The 22,783-nt window shown below is 43.3% G+C and overlaps 2 protein-coding genes and 1 long non-coding RNA gene across 5 annotated transcripts in view; 2 read left to right on the top strand and 1 right to left on the bottom strand.

The window, feature by feature from the left end:
- The window catches only part of slc12a2 (solute carrier family 12 member 2), a 108,088-nt gene extending 105,505 nt beyond the window's left edge, over positions 1 to 2,583 (top strand). For all 3 annotated transcript variants that reach the window (XM_061698320.1, XM_061698319.1, XM_061698321.1), the window contains one exon: positions 853 to 2,583. In XM_061698320.1, the coding sequence (XP_061554304.1) occupies positions 853 to 988 (136 nt within the window). In that variant the 3' untranslated portion in view covers positions 989 to 2,583. The remainder of the gene's footprint in view (positions 1 to 852) is intronic.
- Positions 2,584 to 5,497: 2,914 nt separating this feature from the next.
- On the top strand, positions 5,498 to 21,377 carry psmb7 (proteasome 20S subunit beta 7). Its single transcript, XM_061698325.1, has 8 exons — positions 5,498 to 5,586; positions 7,057 to 7,150; positions 7,839 to 7,936; positions 10,685 to 10,825; positions 10,955 to 11,070; positions 15,890 to 15,948; positions 16,038 to 16,189; positions 21,180 to 21,377. Exons 1-8 carry the CDS (start codon positions 5,525 to 5,527, stop codon positions 21,289 to 21,291), a joined length of 834 nt encoding a protein of 277 aa, XP_061554309.1. The 5' UTR covers positions 5,498 to 5,524; the 3' UTR covers positions 21,292 to 21,377.
- Positions 15,947 to 22,783, bottom strand: part of LOC133413672 (uncharacterized) — a 7,471-nt gene continuing 634 nt past the window's right edge. The window contains exons 2-3 of the long non-coding RNA XR_009769905.1: positions 22,507 to 22,717; positions 15,947 to 16,709 (exon numbers count right to left, since the gene is read on the bottom strand). This is a non-coding gene — a long non-coding RNA (uncharacterized LOC133413672). The remainder of the gene's footprint in view (positions 16,710 to 22,506; positions 22,718 to 22,783) is intronic.

Here is a 22,783-nt window from a genome sequence, read left to right as displayed (position 1 = left end):
GTATGGTGAGTCGTGTGGAATTGTGTATGGGTAGATTAGAACTGAAATCCTAAGGGGCTAATGCGTCAATCAAAATTGGTGATGGGCCATTTTCATATCATTTGATCAATAACAGGAAAGACACTTCTAAGTCACCAATTTTGTATGCCGCCTTTGTTTTATACTCCCATGCTGAAACAGCCACGCTTAGTCCTATTTTAAAGAAGTTATTGTAATTAAGTAATTAAGTTATTGACAGAGCAAAAAGTGGTGGCCCTCTAAAATAGCAAACTCAAGCATTCTTGAGTGAGCGGGGATAAACCAACTACTTAGCGTTTTCGGGGTTGGTCTCCACCCCCCACCACCCAAAAAAAAACAAAAATAAAAATGTATATATTTTAGATTTGGGGGGGGATCTGCAGGGAGGTGAATCCGTGGGTACCAAAGCACGAGTATGCAGAGGTACACTTTACTGTATATCCAAAAATGTAATGAGCATCTTCAGAAAACGTTCAAAATCATGCAACATTATTTTGGACACCTAATGGTACAGACATTTTGGCATTATATGCTTTCAAAATCTTACTTTATGAAAAAAAAAAAAAAACTTTATAAACAAATAGGGACCTCTTGATGGATAATAACTGTCTGATTCAAATACTCACATCATTAAAAGGAATTGCTGTTCAATAGGAAATTCAGTGGCCCATGTCTTTATTTGTTCTTTTATTGATCAAATGATATGAAAAAGATCCGATCCTTACACATATAGAGATATTCAAATGTTTTTTTTTTTTTTTTTTTTTTTTTAATAGCACATGGCACAGGGGTTTTCCAAATGAACGTGAATGTATCTTTTTTTGTCTTCTTCAGGAGCCTGCCATTGGCCAGGAAGGGTGCAGTGTCAAGTGCTCTGTACATGGCCTGGCTGGAGGTGTTGTCGAAGGACCTGCCGCCCATCCTTCTGGTGCGCGGCAACCACCAGAGTGTCCTAACCTTCTATTCTTAAAAAAAAAAAAACTAGAAACAAGTCTCACATCCATCGAATGTGTCTGTTAGCAGACCACTATATACTGTAAGTGTGTGTGTGTGTGTGTGTATATATATATATATATATATATATATACACACAAACGCAACTATAAACTGTGCACGTATGTTTTTAAGAAATTACCGAAGAAAAAATAAATAAAGTCACATGTATTCAATGCAGATCGTATTGAGATGACGACAAAATACGGATATTTCAAGTGATGTGGGTGTCGCGTGCTTTTTTTTTTTTTTTTTTTTTTTTTTTTTTTTTTTTTTTTTTTTTTTTTTTTTTTTTTTTTTGTTGTTGTTGGTTTTTTTTTGTTCAGGAAATGTCATGTATCGCCAATCGGATTCTCACCTGGAAATGTCGGTTTCTCAAAAAACGGTTTAATAATGTTAAACTTTGAAAAGAGTTTTTGCACCATCTTTCACCTTGTTGTGACATGGAACGGTCATGCTCATTACATTTACTGGAGCCGTTTAAATGTTTGTGAAGCCTCAATAATCAACTTGCTGCTTTCCTTCAATATTTGGAGAGAAGCATCTAGAATGCTTTGCAACACCTTTTTTAAAGCCTTATGGATGTGCCTTCCAGTCGAATCAGATATTAATCTCTAGTTAGATAACAATATTGTAATATTGGGTGATAGTAAGTTTGATTGATTTTTTTTTTTTTTTTTTTTGGATTCCTTAGTGGAGTGAATTGCATGCGTTAATTGAAGGTGTCCCTTTAATAGTATAATGACTTTCGACCCGTTCTTCCCCCTTTGTTGTTTTGGGCTGTTGTGTTTTTCTTGCTATTAACTTTTGAGTCTTCCTTTTTCAAGATGTTAATATTTCTAATGCCTCAACTACTCTGCAACAGACTCCGTTAGGCTTTCAGGCAAAGTGCCTAAAGCATATACGGATTGGTCTGGAATGAAAGATTTTATTTGTGGATGTAGGTTTTCATTAGTTACTGTATGTCATGTTAAAAAAAATAAAATAAAATAATAGTAGCTGTTGTAGCTCATGTAGCTGCACGTTAACTAAACGGTTTCATTCAACAAATGTATCTAGCTCGTATTGTTCTTTCCCAGAACACGAACGCCACTCTCCAACAAGCTCGTAAACTTTGCCTTAATACCAGAACGAACGAGTCAAGTTTTGGTACGCCATACTGGATAGGTCACCTCCTTGTTTTCAATATTTTTCAATACCACATCTATGTATATGTATCTTAAGTAATCACCGTCCACCCTTATAGGTCTCTTATATCTCTAAATGTAGCCCAGCTCTGCTTGTAGCTGGTTCTGTGGGTACTCAATATATAACACATCCAGCATTAGTGCCACAGTACACTTTAGATTTACTCAAGTACTCAGGCCCCTCACCCTGCCTTTATTACCTTGTTTTCCATCAGGATGTATGATGAACTGCTGTTCTTATCTAAAAGTGACCTTGTTACGAACTTGGGAGGCATGCAGTTCTGAATAATGTGACATTAGAATGAGTCAGTACTGAGTAAACGTTATACCTCTATGCATTTCAGTTTGTGTCACATATGTAATAAAAGTCCATCTCTCAATTTGACAGGGTCCGCTCGCTTCACTTCATTTCAAGAGTTACTTGTAGATCAAGACAGGGGTCAGCAACCTTTTTCAAACTGCAAGCTACCTCTTGGCTACCGATTTAATGGAAAGTGCTACCAGCAAAACTGAGTTCGGGGGGGGGGCTGTTCAGCAATGATGCCGGCTTTCGCGAAAGCTCGGACAACAGTCAAAGCAGATACCTTAGCCCGGACCATGCCCAAAGTCCGTCCCGTGTTCATATTTCCACTGGCCCGAAGCCTCTGTCAGAAAATCAATAACATGTGGCCCGGCAGTACAAAACGCACGCGCAATTTTATATTTCACCACAGGATGGCAGTAAACTCGTGGCCGAACTCTCGCTGGGCCGTTTTGCGCAGTTTTTTTGCCCATTTCTAAAATGGCAACTGCAAGCAAGAAAAGGAAAGTTGATAGCGAGGGCCGCCGTTTCCAGGACAAATGGAAGTCTGAATATTGTTTCACTGAATTTAGGAACAACTGCATCTACCTAATTTGCCAAGAGACAGTGGCCGTGTTCAAGGCGATCAATATAAAGAGGATGAAACATGCTAATTATGACAAGCTAACTGGGAACGAACGCAGCAACACTTTTTCACAAGAGCCAGTGAGTCGAATGGAAATGCAACAAAGGCGAGCTATGAGGTGGCAACGCTGATTGCCAAGCACTGCAAACCGAATTTATGAAAGACTGCGTGATGAAAATGGTGGACAACGTTTGTCCTGAGAAAAAGCAACAGTTCGCCAATGTTTGCCTGGCTCGTAGCGCTGTGCCACGAAGGATCGGAGAAGTTTCTTCTGATATTAAGAGACAGTTGGACGCAAAAGGAGTGGAGTTAGAATTTTTTGCATTAGCCTGTAACGAAAGCACGGACGCGTCCGACACCGCGAAGTTACTGATTTTTTTTTTTGAGAGGAGTGGACAGTGAAATGTCTGATGAATCTTCTGCAAGAAATAATGACCGGTTTTCCAGTGCGCAAACGAGGAGATATGCCGCAAACATCTCATCTCCGACTGAGGGGTTTCAGCAGCGTTTCAGGGATTTTGCAACTATCGAAAAGGAGATCACGCTCTTTTCTTCTCCCGTTTCCGTGGATCTCGGTTGACGTTCCAGCCCACCTGCAGTTGGAGCTCATTGAGCTGCAGTGGGACACGGAGTGTCGCAGCCGGTACCAACAACTCCCTCTTGTCAACTTTTACCAGCAGCTGGATAAAGACGGGTTCCAAGAGATTCGTACGTTTGCTCAGAAAATCTCGAGCTTCTTTGGCTCGACATACTTGCGCGAGAAGACATTCTCAGTCATGAACATGAATAAGAACCGCGTGAGGACAAGACGAAGTGACTCCCACCTGCGTGACATCTTGCGCATTAAAACCACCGCTTTTGAGCCAGACCTGCTCCATTTACTGCAGTCGAGATCTCAGTATCACCCTTCACATGAATGCAAACGGGACGGTGACGCGTAGAAAGAAAAAAAAAAACATCCGGTCTCTTTACGTACACCTCACTCAGCCACTCTCTCATTTTCTCCTCGTCCATCCATCCCTTTTGATTGGCCTTAACGATGACTTCGGCTGGAAACGTTTCTTCAGGCAGCGTCTTCCTCTTAAAAGGGTTAGATTGCCTGTTTGTCGGCAATCTTTTTACTGCAGTAGGAGCGGAAGATGGCCAACTTTTCCTTGTAATCCTAAAGTGTAAAGTTGCTGCGCCACGGTAGTCCTCGCCCGGATGGATAAATGGCGCCGTTTCATAAAAACGAAAGCACCATGACGGTGTTATTGCCCTCAGTCGAATGGTGACTGTGGAGACGCTTCTCCCGGCTGTTCTTTGCTCATTAATTCATTCCAGTCCAGCAATTTAACAGCTCGTGGTCTTGAAATAAGTTAATTAAGAACAGGTGATATTGACAATTCAAATATTTTAAAAGATTATTGGCTATCTTAATTTAATTTCCCCCCCCCCCCCCCCCCCCCCCTGAACAATTGTTGCTACATGCAAATATATAAGTAATGGTCTGGTGTTTGTAAATTGTAAGTGTATGAACTTAAATAGCGGGAAAAATACAGAATTATTTTTTTTTACCTGCTCTTTCAATGTAGGCAAAAATTACACTGGAAAATACATGGGAGTGGAATGAGGTCATGTCATTGGCTAAAGCTCGTTACGTGTCAGGTTGTGACAGGCTGATGTGTCCAAAATGTGGGCGGGCCAAAATCTGCCTGAAAATCAAATACAGGTATTTATTTCATCAGAAAATGTGTATTTTGGGTGATTTATTTATTTATTTTAATTTTGTTTCCTGCAGACATCATTTTCAACCTGCGGGCCGTACAAACCTCTATTGCCCGGTTCTTTTATCAATCAGAATCATCTTTATTTGCCAAGTATGTCCAAAAAACACACCAAAGATTTTCTATGGGGTTGAGACCTGGAGACTGGCTAAGGCCACTCCAGGACCTTGAAATGCAAAACCAGTCCTTCATTGTCCGGGCGGTGTGTTTGGGATCATTGTCATGTTGAACGACCCAGCCACGTTTCATCTTCAATGCCCTTGCTCCACCCCACCCCCGTTGGGGTACTTCCAGTTTGACGTTCTGGCAGCTTGGGGGTATTGGCACGATGAAGTAAGGGCTGCAAATGGCCTCTGGGCGGTAGGTTGGAAACCGCACTGTAGGACCAGTGCAAAGGTATCATATGTAGGTATGTATTTCAAATAAACAAGATTAATTAGTATATCGGTTTGGCCACATGTTTTATTTAATTTCATTTATTATTATTACTATTACATACTAAGTTTTATTTCGTGCCTTTCTCCTGTTGCACATTGTAGTCCGGTAGGTGGCGGTAGTTGACTTTAAACGCTCGGTTTGTCAACCGCCAAACAAACCAAAAGAAAAAAGAAGAGGACGCATTGCTAACAACAAGATGGCGGCGTCGAAAGCAAGTTTATCAACCCTTGGTGGATTCACTTTTGAGAACTGCAAAAGGTAACCGCTTTTCGCTGAGAAGCGACTTCTCGTCATCAGTAATGACAGACTACGGAAACACTTAGTCCATGTGTGGCCTTTCCCATGATCTCTACTCGCGGTAATGGTCTAGTTTTCGATGGAATGACTCAGGTCTTTCATACGCATTAAGTGACAGTGCTAAATATGCTAGCAACAAAGAACGTTACTTGGTTCGCCTTTTTTTTTTAATTTTTTTTTTTTTATATAAATATACCAACAAGACATATTTCGTGTACATCGGGGTTGGTCATGGAATCAGCCAACCAGAAACATGACTGAACGACAAGCGTCAAGATTCTTGTCCGAAAAGCTAATGATAGCAGAATCATGGAACTACGACAATGATGTTTCTTTTACATATGTTTGTATATATATTTTTTTCATTTTCAGATACAGGAGCCGTTTCAAATCGTATACGGAAATGGTACTCGGGTTGTCCTCGGTGGCTTTTTAAGACATTACTGCGGTAGGGCCAGCATCCACCCGGAAACCAGTTTCAGTATCTATTTAAACGAAGTGCGAGGGTTAATTAATAAACAAAAGCCAAAAAAAAAAAAAAAGTGGCCACAGTTGAAAGTTGTTCCGACTTTCGGCTTGTCCCGTCGGAGGTCGCCTAGCCTTATTTGTTTGAAATTCAGGCCTGAAAATTTCCCACGGATTGTAGACTTTTTTTCCCCTAAAGACTCTGACCCCACTATGTGTTATGAATATCTTAATTATAATTCTGTTTAATTCACTTCTGTTCGTTTATTACATTTCAAGATTGTATTTACGACTTCGTTTAAGATAATGATTTTACGACACGGTCCAACTCACGTAAACAACTCGCGTGTTTACGGTAACACCGAAAAATCACTGCGGTCAAGACAGCCTCCACAGTTCTGGGGGTCACTACACCACCCCAGGTCTCCAACAAAAGTGGTCCCATCCAAATCTGATGTGGCATTTCAAAATAAAAGTTCCCTGAAATATGCATATTTCACTGTCACTACCACTGATTTTAAAAATACATTTAAAAAAAAAAAAATCTATGAGGTATCAACACCAGTCCAGGTCTGGGGGACACTAGCTTTTGGATTTAAATGTACTGTGCACGCGGCGACGCGGAGTTAATGTCTTTTGCAGGAGCCGATCGTCATTGATCGGATCGGCGAATTATGACATTAAAGCCGATTAGCCGTTCATCATAAAATGCTAAATATCGTCCGACACCGACCAGCCCGATCAAATCGGTTTAAAGTGTTTTATATATATATATATATATATAACATAATAATATAACTTAAAATAATTATACTTAATACAATAATTAATACATTTAGGAAGTTTCAATATTTCTAATCTGATACCTGAATAATAATCAATTAATTTGATAAAATTAAGCACTAATGTACATTTTGAATTATTGAATTTCTTGTGCTTTAAGTGAATTTTTTGTTTTGTTTGTAGAAACGTATTTCTGGAAGAAAAAGCGAATGAAGTTGGCTGTAATTTGCCTGCTGCTCGTAAAACTGGAACTACTATTTGTGGTGTTGTGTACAAGGTGAGTGGAAAAATGACTAAAAAAACCATTGTACAGTGTCATGAAAAAGTATTTGCTCCCTTCTCAAATTCTAATTTTTTTTTTTTTTTTTTTTCCCATAGTTTCGCCACTTACATTTTTAAGATAATCAAAGAAATGTAAATGTCAGACACAATTAACCCAAGTAAACATAAAATGCAGTTTTTAAATGGTGATTTTATTTATGAACTATTCAAAGCTACCAGGTTGTGTGAAAAATTAATTGCCTCCTAAACCTAATGGTTGGTTGGGCGTTTTCTATAATTACCTTTTTATATCTTTGTGGAGATATTTTGGCCACTCTTCCTTGCGGAATTGTTTTAATTCAGTAACTGTAGAGTTTTCGAGCACGGACGGCCTTTTTATGTCTTTACATCTTTTTCAGATCTTTTGGCTGACCTCATTGTGTGAGACAGGTTCTATTTCCGTGATTTCTTGATTGAACAGGTCTGGAGGTAATTAGGCTTCCTACCTTAAAAAGCCGTACCTCAAATTTGTTTTAGTCACACACAAAAAAAGAGAGGAGTGCGCCAAACAAATACTCCAGGTTCTCCTTTTGGAACAAGACACAAAAGTTATGTGCACTCCTGTTTTTGCTTCATGCATACCCCCCACCCCCACCACTGTAAATTTAAGATGGTTTTACTAAATGTTGTCATTGTCTGTTAAGGATGGTGTTGTCCTTGGAGCTGACACCAGAGCTACTGAGGGCATGGTAGTGGCTGACAAGAACTGCTCCAAGATACACTACATTTCACCCAATATTTAGTAAGTGATTGTGTTTGGGCTTTAAAGGTCAGATGACAAAGATGTTATGGGGTCAATTAAAATTCATATTTGCATTGTTTATGTTATGTAATACAACCCCAATTCCAACGAAGTTGGGACGTTGTGTTAAACGTAAATAAAAACAGAATACATTCATTCATTCATTTTCTTCCACTTATCTTTGGTCGGGTCGGTGGGCAATAGCTTTAGCAGGGAAGCCCAGACTTCCCTCTCCCCAAGCCACTTCCTCCAGCTCTTCCGAGGGGACCCCGAGACGTTCCCAGGCAAGCCGAGAGATGTAGTCTCTCCAGCGTGTCCTGGATCGTCCCCGGGTCTCCTCGCGGTGGGACGTGCCCAGAACACCTCACGAGGGAGGCGTCCAGGAGGCATCCTAAACAGATGCCCGCCCGAGCTACCTCATCTGGCTTCTCTCAATGTAGAGGAGCAGCAGCTCTACTCTGAGCGCCTCCCGGATGACCGAGCTTCTCACACTATCTCTAAGGGAGAGCCCGGACACCCTGCGGAGGAAATTCATTTCGGCCGCTTGTATCCGGGATCTTCTTCTTTCGGTCACGACCCACAGCGCGTGACCATAGGTGATGGTAGGAACGTCGATCGACCGGTAAATCGAGAGCTTCGCCTTTCGGCTTAGCTCCTTCTTTACCACAACAGATCGATACAAAGTCCGCATCACTGCAGACGCTGCACTGATCCACCTGTCCATCTCCCGTTCCATTCTTCCCTCACTTGTGAACATGACCCCAAGATATTTGAGCTCCTCCACTTGCGGCAGGATCTCATCCCCGACCTGGAGAGGTCACTCCACCCTAATTTTCATCCCCACCGCTTCACACTCGGCTGCGAACTGCTCCAATGACAGTTTGAGATCACGGCTTGATGAAGCCAACAGAACCACATCATCTGCAAAAAGCAGAAATGCAATACTGAGGCCACCAAACAGGACCCCCTCTACGCCTCGGCTGCACCTTGAAATTCTGTCCGTGAAAGTTATGAACAGAATCTGTGACAAAGGGCAGCCTTGGCGCAGTCCAACCCTCACCGGAAGCGAGTCCGACTTACTGCCAGCAATGCGGACCAAACTCTGACTCCGGTCGTACAGGGACCAAACAGCCCATATCCTGATATATACCGAACCTCCTGAGGTTCGGTACCCCATACTCCCGAAGCACTCCCCACAGGACTCCCCGAAGGACGCGGTCGAACGCCTTCTCCAAGTCCACACAACACATGTAGACTGGTTGAGCGAACTCCCATGCACCCTCAAGGACCCTGCCGAGGGTGAAGAGCTGGTCCACTGTTCCACGGCCAGGCCGAAAACCACACTGCTCCTCCTGAATATGAGATTCGGTTTCCCGACGGACTCTCCTCTCCAGCACCTGAATAGACCTTACCAGAGAAGTTGAGGAGTGTGATTTCCCCCTGTAGTTTGGGCACACCCGCTGATCCCCCTTCTTAAAAAGGGAGACCACCACCCCCAGTGGAACCTGACAGTGACGACGACGAGCAGCCAAGTAGCAGCTGTACAACAGAAGAGAGTGGCCACTGGCTCGATGTGACGGTATGTCAAAAGCATGTCTTTTTATACACTCATGGCTTGAAATATTTTTAGCACGACTATACGTATTATAGTCATATGTTTCTGTGACATGGCACAAGCTTTTACATAGGAGGCAGTATTCCTATATATAGTGTACCCCTCGCTCGAGTTGCGTTATAACACGCTGCACACAAAGTCTTTGCCGTCTCTGTTGGCTTGTCATATAGGCAAAAGTACAGACGACAGTACTGAAAAGTACTGTGTGGGTCTTTTTTTCCCCTACTTCCCAGTGCATCGTAACCATAATGGAGTCGTAGGTATATACAAGGAAATGCTCACCTCTTGTCTGCGCCGCTTCGCTCGTGCATCGTGGCGGCTGCGAGATTTAGTTCTCTTGCTGGCGGTGAAGGTCCCAATGGCCGTTGGAAAAATAGTTGGCACCGCAGCTGGCTTCACCCTCTGCCTAACTACACCTGTGTATCCAATGCATTCTCAAAACACGCCAGCTCGAAATGATCGGCACAGAGTTTGGAATGCTTGCTAGGCACCCATAGCTGACCACGTTTCTTCCCCTGTCGAGTGACTTTCACTATCCACCGGTCACGTATTCTTTCTTTGCTTGGAAAGCCAAAAAAAAAAAACATCTTGCCGCTGCCTGAACCATTTGTACAACCAAATGCCACACAGTAAACCATCGTGGCGTCGTTAAATTATACGACAACAAATATACTAGGACGGGAACAACAGCATGGAACAATAGCACACAACGCCGAATGAACAGGATGTTTGGCTTGTGTGACGTCACAGCGCCGGAAAGAGACGACAGGAAGGCGCGGGATGCAAAAAGAAGAAGGCGCATTCTGCATCATATTTATTGGTTTAATTGTTCTATATCTGCCATATAATCACTTGGAAATGGAAGATGTGGTTTGTAAAGGGGTTCTAGAGTTATCAAGAAATCTTTAAAATCGTTGTCCTCTGACCTTTAAGAAACTTTACATTGAATCTCATCATCTGAGTCAAAAGAATGGCTGTGTTTATGCAAAGTGAATGACCTGCCTTTTTCAAATGGGCTGGCAGTTAAATAAACAACTCACAACGTGAGTTTTTACATTTTATTTTTTTTTTCCTTTCTTGATCTGTTACATCTATGATGAAGTGTCAACCTGTTGTCTGACTTTATTATGCAGCTGTTGTGGAGCGGGAACGGCTGCAGACACAGAAATGACCACTCAGATCATCTCCTCCAATCTGGAGCTGCACGCCCTCTCCACGGGCAGACTACCACGTGTGGCCACTGCTAACCGCATGTTCAAGCAAATGCTTTTCAGGTACACTCCATGGGCTATATCAATATACAATATACTCAACTCTGGTTTTAATTGAGACCGAGGAATGATACAAATTTATGTAAACGGATATTTTATTTTATTTTATTTAAAATCCTTTTTTAAATTCAGGTATCAGGGCTACATTGGTGCCGCTCTGGTTCTTGGTGGAGTGGACTGTAACGGTCCTCATCTTTACAGCATCTACCCTCATGGCTCTACGGACATGCTTCCATATGTCACTATGGGTCAGTTTTAACAACCACAACAGAAACAAACTTTGTCCCAAAATGTGTCCCTTTTTCAGGTGCTTATCCTATTTCACTGGCTAATTAATTGTTACATTGTGCCAAAATCAAATATTTTTAGGAAATATAACTTATGCCGTATCAAGTACATGTTTGTAAATCGGGGCCGATCACATAATTTGTAGCTGATCAGTATTGGGTGGAAAAGATTAGATTTTTTAAATGTTCTTCATTTTTAAAGGGCTCCATAGAATGACTCGCTAACATATACTTAGTATAAGTGTCAATTTCATTTAAAAAAAAAAAAAAAAAAAAAAAACACCTTGGTTTTGTCATAAGTGTTCAGAAAGGTCCGTCGGTGTGCGGTGGGCGTGGCTATGCGGTATCTAAAAGGCCCCTCTGACAGCTACTTCTGTTTGACCCAGTTTTGTAGCCGCTTTGTCCATATTTGGCTAAGACTGCCTCCTTTCTTCTGATTGGCTGCCTCCGTGTAGGAGACCCACTTGTGAGAGCACTCGTTTATGTTGCAAGCATTGGCTCGGAGAGGAGAGGTGGCCGGAGATCTTCGCTCGTGACATAGATACTCAGGAATGTGTGGATGATTTTAATTCATATTTCATATGTTTACTGAGGCATCATAGAGCCAACGTATCTCAAATACTAGAAGAAGTTGGTCTGGTAAAATACGGGACCTTTAACCCCTTCACTGCTGTGGATGTTTATTTTCATCAACTGGAATCCAAACATTTACTGCCATCAAATATATTTCCGCAGTACTTTTTTTTTTTTTAACAGGCAGGTGTGTTGAGAGAGCTGTGGGTCTCGCCTCATGTTGTATGTGATGCTCAAGCCTGTAGATAATTTTTGAGGAACCGATGTCAGTAGAGGGCAGCATTGCTTTGGGTTTGAGATTGTAGCTTCTGCGTAGAAGAAACATACAAGGAAGTGATTCTCGGCTTGTCATGTCAATTATGAGGGAGAGAAATGGCAACACGGAAGTCGGACAAATTGAGACACCTGACACTTGAACAGAGTATATATTTTGTATGGTATAAACAAAGTATGTGTTGCGGTAGTTGGTTGAAAGTGCATGTCACAAATGTGAAAAAAGATTGATGAAGTTAATGGCAAGTGCCATAAAAAGCCGCACGATGTGGGGAGTCAGCGTTGCTCACAGCGTGTTTCTTAGTTGCATATAAAGAATATTTTGCCATCAATATATTATATTGTTTTTGTTTGAGGTGTTACAAAAGTAAAACATTTTAGTTTCAAAGTGACTGTGGTGTTTGAAGTTTATTTTAGCAAAAGAGAACCAACCCACGTTCTAATGCTGATTACCGTATTTTCCGGACTATAAGCCGCTACTTTTTTATCCACGCTCTGAACCCTGTATCCGACCCCTATGGCCCCTCCCTCGGGTGGTGAGCTCATGGGAAAGGTATCTTATATACCTCCCAAAAATACTCAGGACTTCAAACTAGTGCACTGTTGTTATATTTTTGTACATTCGTTACACTGTTGAGTGGAAAAAAGAAGAAAGTTGTCATTTTATTTGCCTTATTTGCGTAGTCCGCTAATACCATGTTGGGTTTTCTATTTTAAATATTGACTCTGAGGAGTGTTGTTCAAAGGCATTTCTTAAAATGTTGAGCTACTCTGTAGCTTCTTTAGTTTTCAGTACAGATGCTTTAAAACTGGCTATTTTAAAAAGTTTGAAAACAATATAAAAATATGTGATAATAATCTAGATCGGCTGGTATAAAAAAAAATATATATATATATATATTTTTTTTTTATGCCATATTGCCCAGCCCTATGATGAACACCTACAACTGATACAAACTCTGAAGTTGTGTTAGTGGTTATATTCTTGGATAATTTAGCCCAATCCTTCTTAGAAGTTGAAAACTTCCTTTCCTCTCTGTTTTGGGGAAGCTCAATGTCCTAATATCTCCTTAACAAAATCCCACTACACCCTAAATCAGTGAGTGCACAAAAAAAAAATTTAAGCGCACAACTATCATCAGCCATGCAGCCACTAGGTGGTGCACAAACACAAGAAATAATGATCAGCTCGAACTCCAACACATGAACATAAGAATTGTAGAATCAATTTTTATTTTGTATTTTATTAATCTTATTGTAGTTTATTTGGTATACCACACTTTCAACACCCTTGTCTTCTTCACTGGCCGCCATTATTACAACACGTAGTGCGTCTGCAAGAAATGTCTGTGTGGAAAACATGGACAGTGGCGCAAATATGGTTCAGATGGAGGTTCGAGGCAGAAATGTTGTCGACCTATTTTTGTAGTGGACTTATTCGAGTCGAGTTATTCCTTTTTTTTTTTTTTTTTTTTTTTTTCCCCCCTAGCCCTCCCCTGAATGTGTTCGATGAGCATGTCTGAATGTGATTAGATGAGTGTGTCTGGGGTCGGGCCAGAGCAACTGGGTATAGAGTCTGAGCTTGTATTTGGAGGAGGAAGGCAAAAGTGCGGCCGCGAAGTCGCGGACAGCAAGTAGACTACACACATTTGCGAAGACTAAAGAAAATTTGTGGTTGTTCAACCCCTAGATGGTGGTGGTCACAAAGTTCTTGTAGCGCTCACTTCTGTTCTGGGGTGCTATGGTGCACTGGCTAAATGAGCTGCCCATCTACCGCAGCTCATCGTGGAGAGGGTGTGAGAGAGTTGTCCAAGAATATGTCCTTCGTCCTTCTCTCAGTCAAAGTGTAAAGTTGTCCAGCTGTTGACAACCACAGACAGAGGGCGTCCTCCTAACCACTTTATTGAGCCTGCCACCACACCACAGCAAAGAGTGCGCTGGCCACCACAGACTGGTAGAAGATCCTTTAGACCAGTTACAGTGGGCACGGAAAGTATTCAGGCCCCTGAGATTTTTCACTCTTTGTTCTATTGCAGCCATTTGCTAAAACCATTTAGGATCATTTTTTCCCCCAGTTTTTTTAACACACAGCACCCCATATTGACAGAAAAAAACAATTGTTGAAATGTTTGCAGATTAAAAAAGAAAAACTGAAGTATCACACAGCCATAAGTATTCAGACCCTTGGCTGTGACACTCATATTTAACTCTGGTGCTGTCCATTTCTTCTGATCATCCTTGAGATGGTTCTACACTTTTATTGGAGTGCAGCTGTGTTTGATTATACTGATTGCACGTGATTAGGAACGCCAGACACCGGTCTATATAAGACCTTACAGCTCACGGTGCATGTCAGAGCAAATGAGAATCATGAGGTCAAAGGAACTGCCTGAAGAGCTCAGCTCTGGCCAAGGTTACAAAAAGATTTCTGCTGCACTTAAGGTTCCTATGAGCACAGTGGTCTCCATAATCATTAAATGGAAAAATATTGGGACGACCAGAACCCTTCCTAGAGCTGGCCGATCGGCCAAACTGAGCAATCGGGGGAGAGGTTCCTTGGTGAGAGAGGTAAAAAGAATAACTGTGGCTGAGTTCCAGAGATGCAATCGGGATATGGGAGGAAGTCGACCATCACTGCAGCCCTCCACCAGGCGGGGCTTTATGGCAGAATGACGGAGCCTCTCCTCAGTGCAAGACACATGAAAGCCCCGATGGAGTTTGCTAAAAAACACTGGAAGGACTCCAATATGGTGAGAAATAAAATTCTCTGGTCTGATGAGACCGCGATAACTGTTTGGCCTTAATTCTAAGCGGTATACGTGGAGAAAACCAGGCACTGCTCATCACCTGTCCAATAAAGTCCCAACAGTGAAGCATGGTGGTGGGAGGATCATGCTGTGGGGTGTTTTTCAGCGGCAGGGACTGGACAACTGGTTGCAATTGAAGGAAAGATGAATGCGGCCAAGTACAGGGATATCCTGGACGAAAACCTCCTCCAGAGTGCTCAAGACCTCAGACTGGGCCGAAGGTTCACCTTCCAGCAAGACGATGATCCTAAGCACACAGTTAAAATAACGGAGTGGCTTCAGAACAACTCCGTGACGGTTCTTGAAAGGCCTAGCCAGAGCCCTGACTTAAACCCAATTGAGCATCACTGGAGTGACCTGAAAATGGCTGTCCACCAACGTTCACCATCCAACCTGACAGAACTGGAGAGGATCTGCGAGGAGAAATGGCAGAGGATCCCCAAATGCAGGTGTGAAAAACTGCATAATTCCCAAAAAGACTCATGGCTGTATTAGCTCAAAAGGGGGCTTCTACTAAATACTGAGCAAAGGGTCTGAATACTTATGGCTGTGTGATATTAGTTTTTCTTTTTTAATAGATCTGCAAAAATGTCAATATGGGGTGCTGTGTGTACTGCTGTGTACATTTAATGAGGGACAAAAATTTACTTAAAATTATTTTAGCAAATGGATGCAATATAATAACAGAGTGAAAAATTTAAGGGGGGTCTGCATGCTTTCCGTACCCACCGTAGATTGAGATGAGTCTCCCCCGGAGGAACGGTCTGTTCTGTCCCGTAAACATTTGTCTATAGTATGGCTGTAGTGTGGCTACAAAAGGGGCAACACCCAACCAAGGCACAATATTTAAAATTCGCACGAAATATCGTGACAACCCAATGTGGAAATAAACATTTCACCATCAACAACAACAAGCGGGCTGTGCAAGGTGAAGTGTAGCAGCTGATGACATGCAACCCAAGAGCATTTTGTTCACAAATGTTAAATATTGAAAATTGCAATTACTCTGAAAGGCCAATGTGCAGTATTTCTATATCGCCATAGTTTTTGTAATATTCCCTAAAAAAATTGTCTATGCCATTCAAAGCCTCTCATGCATTTAAACAGCATATTTTTATTTTTTCAAGGATCTGGATCCCTGGCTGCAATGGCAGTGTTTGAAGACCGATACAAACCTGGCATGGAAGTAAGGCAATCAAATGTTGATTACACCAATCAAACGAGCAAATATACTTTTTATGTGTATATTATTGATCAACTGCATTTATTAAATAGGAAGAGGATGCCAAGTTGCTTGTGCGTGATGCCATCGCTGCAGGAATATTCAATGATCTCGGTTCTGGCAGTAACATAGATCTATGTGTGATTACCAACGAGAAGGTGAACTACATCCGACCCCATGATGAACCCAACAAGAAAGGTTCCAGGTCAGAACAAAATCATTTTAGCTGTAGTTGTGTGCCTTTTGTTCAAGTTAGCTTCCTCCCAAATGTTGGAGGGAAAACATTTCTTTAAATTGTGACGTCGGCATAAAGCACCTCGTACTTTATACTGAAACCAAGTGCTGATACTGAAACGATACCACGGCACAAACTTTGAAATAACTCGAAAAGAGTGCATAATAGCTGACATTTTCCTTTAGTTATTAATTTATTTGATTCAAAATTTGTAAGAATACTCATTGGAATACTTTGGATAAAATAATAAATTTTGAACATTTTTAGACATTTAAAAACAATTGAACACAAGATTTAACTACGATCTTACAGAGGAGTTGAGTTCTACGTACAGTATATTGTGTGGGCTGGGGCGGGAGTGCCGCACCCTGTGAGGAAGGGACACAACGAGAATCAAATAGGACTGTGCAAGATGGGACAGGACAGGGCTCGTGAGCCAGGCAGTGCTACACCAGTGTGCAGTGGGAGTGCCTATGCAGTACTTAAAGACCTGTAGAAAACAAAGTGCAAATGAAAGGACAGGCCAGGAAATTAACAAACACATGATGGTTGTGTACAGTTGAAACCCGAAGTTTAAATACAGTTTATAAAAAGAGGCATGCACCTTTTTTTTTTTTTTTTTTTTTTTTTTTCCCTTCACTCTGACATGAAATCAGACTAAACGTTTCCTGTTTTAGGATGACCAAAATTATTTCTATTTTCTAAGGCTGCTGCCACAAACTATTATTTTGAGTCGACTAGTCACCGATTATTTTTGCAATTAGTCGACTAATCGGATCATATTTAAATTGCCACCAAATACTTATTTTACACCATAATTTGCGAATAAATTCTTTAAAAATCAGACAGTGATTTTCTGGATTTTTTTTTTTTTTTTTTTCTTATTTTTTTCCTCATAGTTGAGGTATACCTATGATGAAAATTACAGGCCTCTCTCATCTTTTTTACATGGGAGACTGCATTTTTTTTTTTTTTTTTTTGCAATTGGTGGCTGACTAAATATTCTTTTGCCCCACTGTATGATAGTGCAAATTAAAATGAAGGCTACTTCTCCGACCTTTAACATTTTAAGATGTAAATGTTTACAATGCACAATCATGTATAATCACAACAAGGGCACTGGGAATAACCTTTCATAGTTAAGTTTTGGGGTTTCTGTTTTCAAACATTCTGTATTAAGAGCACAGGCTTTGGCGTTGGGGGGTGGGCTGGGGGAGTAAACTAAAAAATAAACTACCTGAGTTGTCCTGAAGCCACCCCTTTATTGTCTTGGCTATGTGCTTAGTGTCGTCCTGTTGGAAGGTAAACCTTCACCTCAGTCTGAGGTCCTGAGCACCCTAAAGCAGGTTTTTATCCAGGATCTTTCTGTACCTTGCTGCGTGCATCTTTCCCTCAATCCTTTCCTGACTAGCATCGCAATTTTTTCCCACTGAAAAACATCCACAAGGGAATGCTGCACCCACCAGTGTGACCACTACGTAGGCACCTGGCAAAGACAGCCTGCTAAAACACACAGTGAAGATAATTTATTCTATTTTGGAAGGAGGCTGTAACAGCAAAATGTGAAAAAAGTGAAACGCTGTAAATACTTTCCGGATGCACTCTAGCAATGTTCTATTCATATCTGTGGTTGTAATGTTACATCAAACACACAAACTATCTAAGGCGAATGGAAGTATCATTGGTAGCCCGGCGCTTTAGTGGTTTTGGTGAAATGCTCAAGTTTACGGGCTCTGTTGCTAACAATTACACCAGTTAGCCATAGTTCTTCCAGGTATATCGAGCTGTCGCAGATGATCACTAGTGTGCACGTGCGTTGTCAGAAAGACTGGTTACCACGACTGCACGTGTGTCACGGCCAGAAGCCAGACAACAGCCAAACAGCGGGAGGATTGAGGCACTTCTGAGAGAAAAACATCCATCCATCCATTTTCATCCATCCATCCATTTTCTACCGCTTATCCAGGTCGGGTCGCGGGGGCAGTAGCTTTAGCGGGGACGCCCAGACTTCCCTCTCACCAGCCACTTCATCCAGCTCTTCCGGGGGGGATCCCGAGGCGTTCCCGGGCCAGCCGAAGGACGTAGTCTCTCCGGCGTGTCCTGGGTCGTCCCCGGGGTCTCCTCCCGGTGGGACGTGCCCGGAACACCTCACCGGGGAGGCGTCCGGGAGGCATTCGAATCAGATGCCCCAGCCACCTCATCTGGCTCCTCTCAATGCGGAGGAGCAGCGACTCTACTATGAGATCCTCCTGGATGACCGAGCTTCTCACCCGATCTCCAAGGGAGAGATAAAGTAAAATCCTGCGGAGGAAACCCATTTCGGCCGCTTGTATCCGGGATCTTGTTCTTTCGGTCACGACCCACAGCTCGTGGCCATAGGTGAGGGTAGGAACGTAGATCGACCGGTAAATCGAGAGCTTTGCCTTTCGGCTTAGCTCCTTGTTTACCACAACGGACCGATACAAAATCCGCATCACTGCAGACGCTGCACGTCTGATCCGCATGTCGATCTCCCGTTCCATTCTTCCCTCACTCGTGAACAAGACCCCAAGATACTTGAACTCCTCCACTTGGGGCAGGATCTCATCCCCGACCCGGAGAGGGCATGCCACCCTTTTCCGACTGAGGACCATGGTCTCAGATTTGGAGGTGCTGATTCTCATCCCAGCCGCTTCACACTCGGCTGAGAACTGCTCCAGTGAGAGTTGGAGCTCACTGCTTGATGAAGCCAACAGAACCACATCATCAGCAAAAAGCAGAGATGCAATACTGAGGCCACCAAACCGGACCCCCTCTACGCCTCGGCTGTGCCTAGAAAAAAGCTCTACACCCTCGAGCACCCTGCCGAGGGTGTAGAGCTGGTCCACTGTTCCACGGCCAGGACGAAAACCACACTGCTCCTCCTGAATCTGAGATTCGACTTCCCGACGGACCCTCCTCTCCAGCACCCCTGAATAGACCTTACCAGGGAGGCTGAGCAGTGTGATTCCCCCTGTAGTTGGAACACACCCTCTGGTCCCCCTTCATAAAAAGGGGGCACCACCACCCCAGTCTGCCAATTCAGAGGCACTGTCCCCGATGTCCTCGCGATGTTGCAGAGGCGTGTCAACCAGGACAGCCCCACAACATCCAGAGCCTTGAGGAACTCCGGGCGAATCTCATCCATGAGGAGCTTTTTAACCACCTCTGTGACCTCAACCCCAGAGATAGGAGAGCCCGCCTCAGAGAACCCACACTCTGCTTCCTCATGGGAAGGCGTGTCGGTGGAATTGAGGAGGCCTTCGAAATATTCTCCCCACCGACTCACAACGTCCCGAGTCGAGGTCAGCAGCGCCCCATCCCCACTATACACAGTGTTGATGGTGCACTGCTTTCCTCTCCTGAGACGTCGGATGGTGGACCAGAATTTCCTCGAAGCCGTCCGGAAGTCTTTCTCCATGGCCTCACCGAACTCCTCCCATACCCGAGTTTTTGCTTCAACGACCACCAGAGCTGCATTCCGCTTGGCCAGGCGGTACCCATCAGCTGCCTCCGGAGTCCCACAGGCCCAAAAAGGCCCGATAGGACTCCTTCAGCTTGGCGGCAACGGGTTCGGGGATTTCCGCCACGACAGGCACCGACCACCTTACGGCCACAGCTCCGGTCGGCCGCCTCAGCAAGGGAGGCGCGGAACATGGTCCACTCGGACTCGATGTTCCCCGCCTCCCCCGGAACATGAGCAAAGTTCTGTCGGAGGTGGGAGTTGAAACTCCTCCTGACGGGATTCTGCCAGATGTTACCAGCAGACCCTAACGTATTGACGTTTGGGCTTCCCAGGTCGGACCGGCATCTTCCCCCACCATCGGAGCCAACTCACCACCAGGTGGTGATCAGTTGACAGCTCCGCCCCTCTCTTCACCCGAGTGTCAAAGACATGCGGCCGCAAGTCCGATGACACGACCACAAAGTCGATCATCGAACTGCGACCTAGGGTGTCCTGGTGACAAGTGCACGTGTGGACACCCTTATGCTTGAACAATGGTATTCGTTATGGATAATCCATGGTGAGCACAGAAGTCCAATAACAGAACACCGCTCTGGTTTTGATCGGGGGGGCCGTTCCTCCCAATCACGCCCTTCCAGGTCTCACTGTCATTGCCCACGTGAGCGTTGAAGTCCCCCAACAGAACAATGGAGTCCCTGGCGGGAGCGCTCTCCAGCACCCCCTCCAAGGACTCCAAAAGGGGTGGGTACTCTGAACTGCTGTTTGGTGCCATCCATTTTCGGTACCGCTTATCCCAGCTATCTTTGGGCGAGAGGCGGGGTACACCCTGAACTGGTCGCCAGCCAATCGCAGGGCACATAGAAACAAACAACCATTCGCGCTCACATTCACACCTTAATTTCCTTATTTGGTGTCATTGCCTTTAAACGTTGACTGTGGTCAAACCTTTTGTTTGCGTTGTATATTTGCAGTAGTTTTTCTCACAATAGTTGGCTGGATCATTATTATTTTTTTTTACTTTAAATCACACAAATTAAGTTTTTACAGAAGGTCGTTATAACATTTGCTACTCCAGCTTTACCCGTCAGGGCGATTGCTGTTGCAGGTAACACAAAGGGGATTGTGCATCCAAAAAGCTAAAAGCCTCTAGCAAAAACCGTGCTCCTGCACACTTCCCACCCCCCCCTCATTCTCACTTGAAATGTCCACATTTCCAGTTTCTGCTGAAGTTTCACAGTCTTCAGTAACTCTTTTTCTGTCCTGCAAAATATAATTGTCTTCAGGAGGCATCAGTTATAAATCTGGAAATGTGTGTGGGGGGGGGGGGGAGAATAAAAAAAATCCCAAATTTGTTGTGCACCAAATGGTTTATGCTAGTTCTGATAAGATGTTTCAATGTTTGCTTGTGTTTTGAGACATCACTTTATATTTGGTAATATGCTTCTTTCTCTCCCCCCCCCCCCCCCCCCCATTTAGAACTGGTGACTACAAGTACAAAAGGGGAACCACTAGTGTCTTGACAAAGCTGGTGACGCCCTTCAACCTGGATGTGATGGAGGAAAATGTGCAAACTATGGATACTTCCTAGAATGTCAGCTGTTTTTTTTTTTTTTTTTTTTTTTGAAGCCTCTTCTTAGCATTCAATAAATTCAGCTTTATTCATGTTTTTTTCCCCCCCTGCTGTAAGAAGTGGTTTGTAATAATTATCACGCAAGTCGCCCGATGAAATGATTGCAAGGCACCACCTCGCAGCATGGATCAATCGGCGAGCTTCTCATGATAAATGTTTGTATACATAATCACTGATATTAGTATGTATTAGTATGGTGTTAGCACATCTGCATCACAGTCAGGAGACACTTGCGTGTTTTTTTTATGCAGTTGTCAAACATTATGATAGCTGGTGGTGGCGTGAACGACCGTGGGTTTTTTTCAGTACACATAACTTGTTTTGCAATATAATGTTACGATATGAGATGCATTGTTCCGATTTAATCTTTGCATATTTGGCACAAACGCAATGACGGAAGATTAATCCCACATTAGTTGATAACTTGCATTTCACTCGTAAATACAGTGCGGCAAAAAAAAAAAAAGTGTTTAGTCAACCACCAATTGTGCAAGTTCTCCCACTAAAAAAGATGAGAGGCCTAACTAAGCAATTAGGGGAGAAGAGCCTTGGTGAGAGAAGTAAAGAAGAACCCAAAGATCACTGTGGCTGAGCTCCAGAGATTCAGTCGGGAGATGGGAGAAAGTTCTAGAAAGTCAATCATCACTGCAGCCCTCCACCACTCAGGGCTTTATAGCAGAGTGGCCTTCTCCTCAGTGCAAGATACATGAAAGCCCGCATGGAGTTTGCTAAAAAAAAAAAAAAACCTGAAGGTCTCCAAGATGGTGAGAAATGAGATTCTCTGGTCTGATGAGACCAAGATAGAACTTTTTGGCCTTAATTCTAATCGGTATCATCACCTGTCCAAGACAGTGAAGCATGGTTGGCGGCAGCATCATGCTGTGGGGAACTGCAGGGACAGGACGACTGGTTGCAATCAAAGGAAAGATGAATGCGGCCAAGTACAGGGATATCCTGCCTCCAGAATGCTCAGCACCTCAGACTGGGCCGAAGGTTCACCTTCCAACAAGACAATGACCCGAAGCACACAGCTAAAATAACGGAGTGGCTTTAGAACCTTAATAAGGAGTGGCTTTAGAACAACTCAGTGACTGTTCTTGAATGGACCAGCCAGAGCCCTGACTTAAACCCAATTGAGCTTTCTGAATGTATCTTGAGATTTTAAGTGAATACCTTCCATCAGCAAGGGGATTGAAGATGAAACGTGGCTGGGTCTTTCGACATGACAATGATCCCAAACACACCGCCCAAAGGAGTGGAACATTTGAAGGTTCTGGAGTGGTCTAGCCATTCTCCAGATCTCAACTCCAGAGAAAATCTTCGAGGGAGTTGAAAGTCTTGTTGCCCAGCGACAACTCCAAAACATCACTGCTCTCGAGGAGATCTGCATGGAGGAATGGGCCAAAATACCAGGAACAGTGTGTGAAAACCTTGTGAAGATTTACAAAAA

Source organism: Phycodurus eques, chromosome 15 (genome assembly GCF_024500275.1).
Source record: "Phycodurus eques isolate BA_2022a chromosome 15, UOR_Pequ_1.1, whole genome shotgun sequence".
NCBI classification, from domain to species: Eukaryota; Metazoa; Chordata; class Actinopteri; order Syngnathiformes; family Syngnathidae; genus Phycodurus; species Phycodurus eques.
Note: the sequence above shows the minus strand (reverse complement) of the source record. Positions and strands in the feature narration are given on the sequence as shown.

Bases quoted from the DNA above. Each gene is read 5' to 3' on its own strand.
- psmb7 (XM_061698325.1), top strand. From the start codon at position 5,525: ATGGCGGCGTCGAAAGCAAGTTTATCAACCCTTGGTGGATTCACTTTT. The intron at 7,937-10,684 runs GTAAGTGATTGT...TTTATTATGCAG, and splicing joins TACATTTCACCCAATATTTA to CTGTTGTGGAGCGGGAACGG. The intron at 10,826-10,954 runs GTACACTCCATG...TTTTAAATTCAG, and splicing joins TTCAAGCAAATGCTTTTCAG to GTATCAGGGCTACATTGGTG.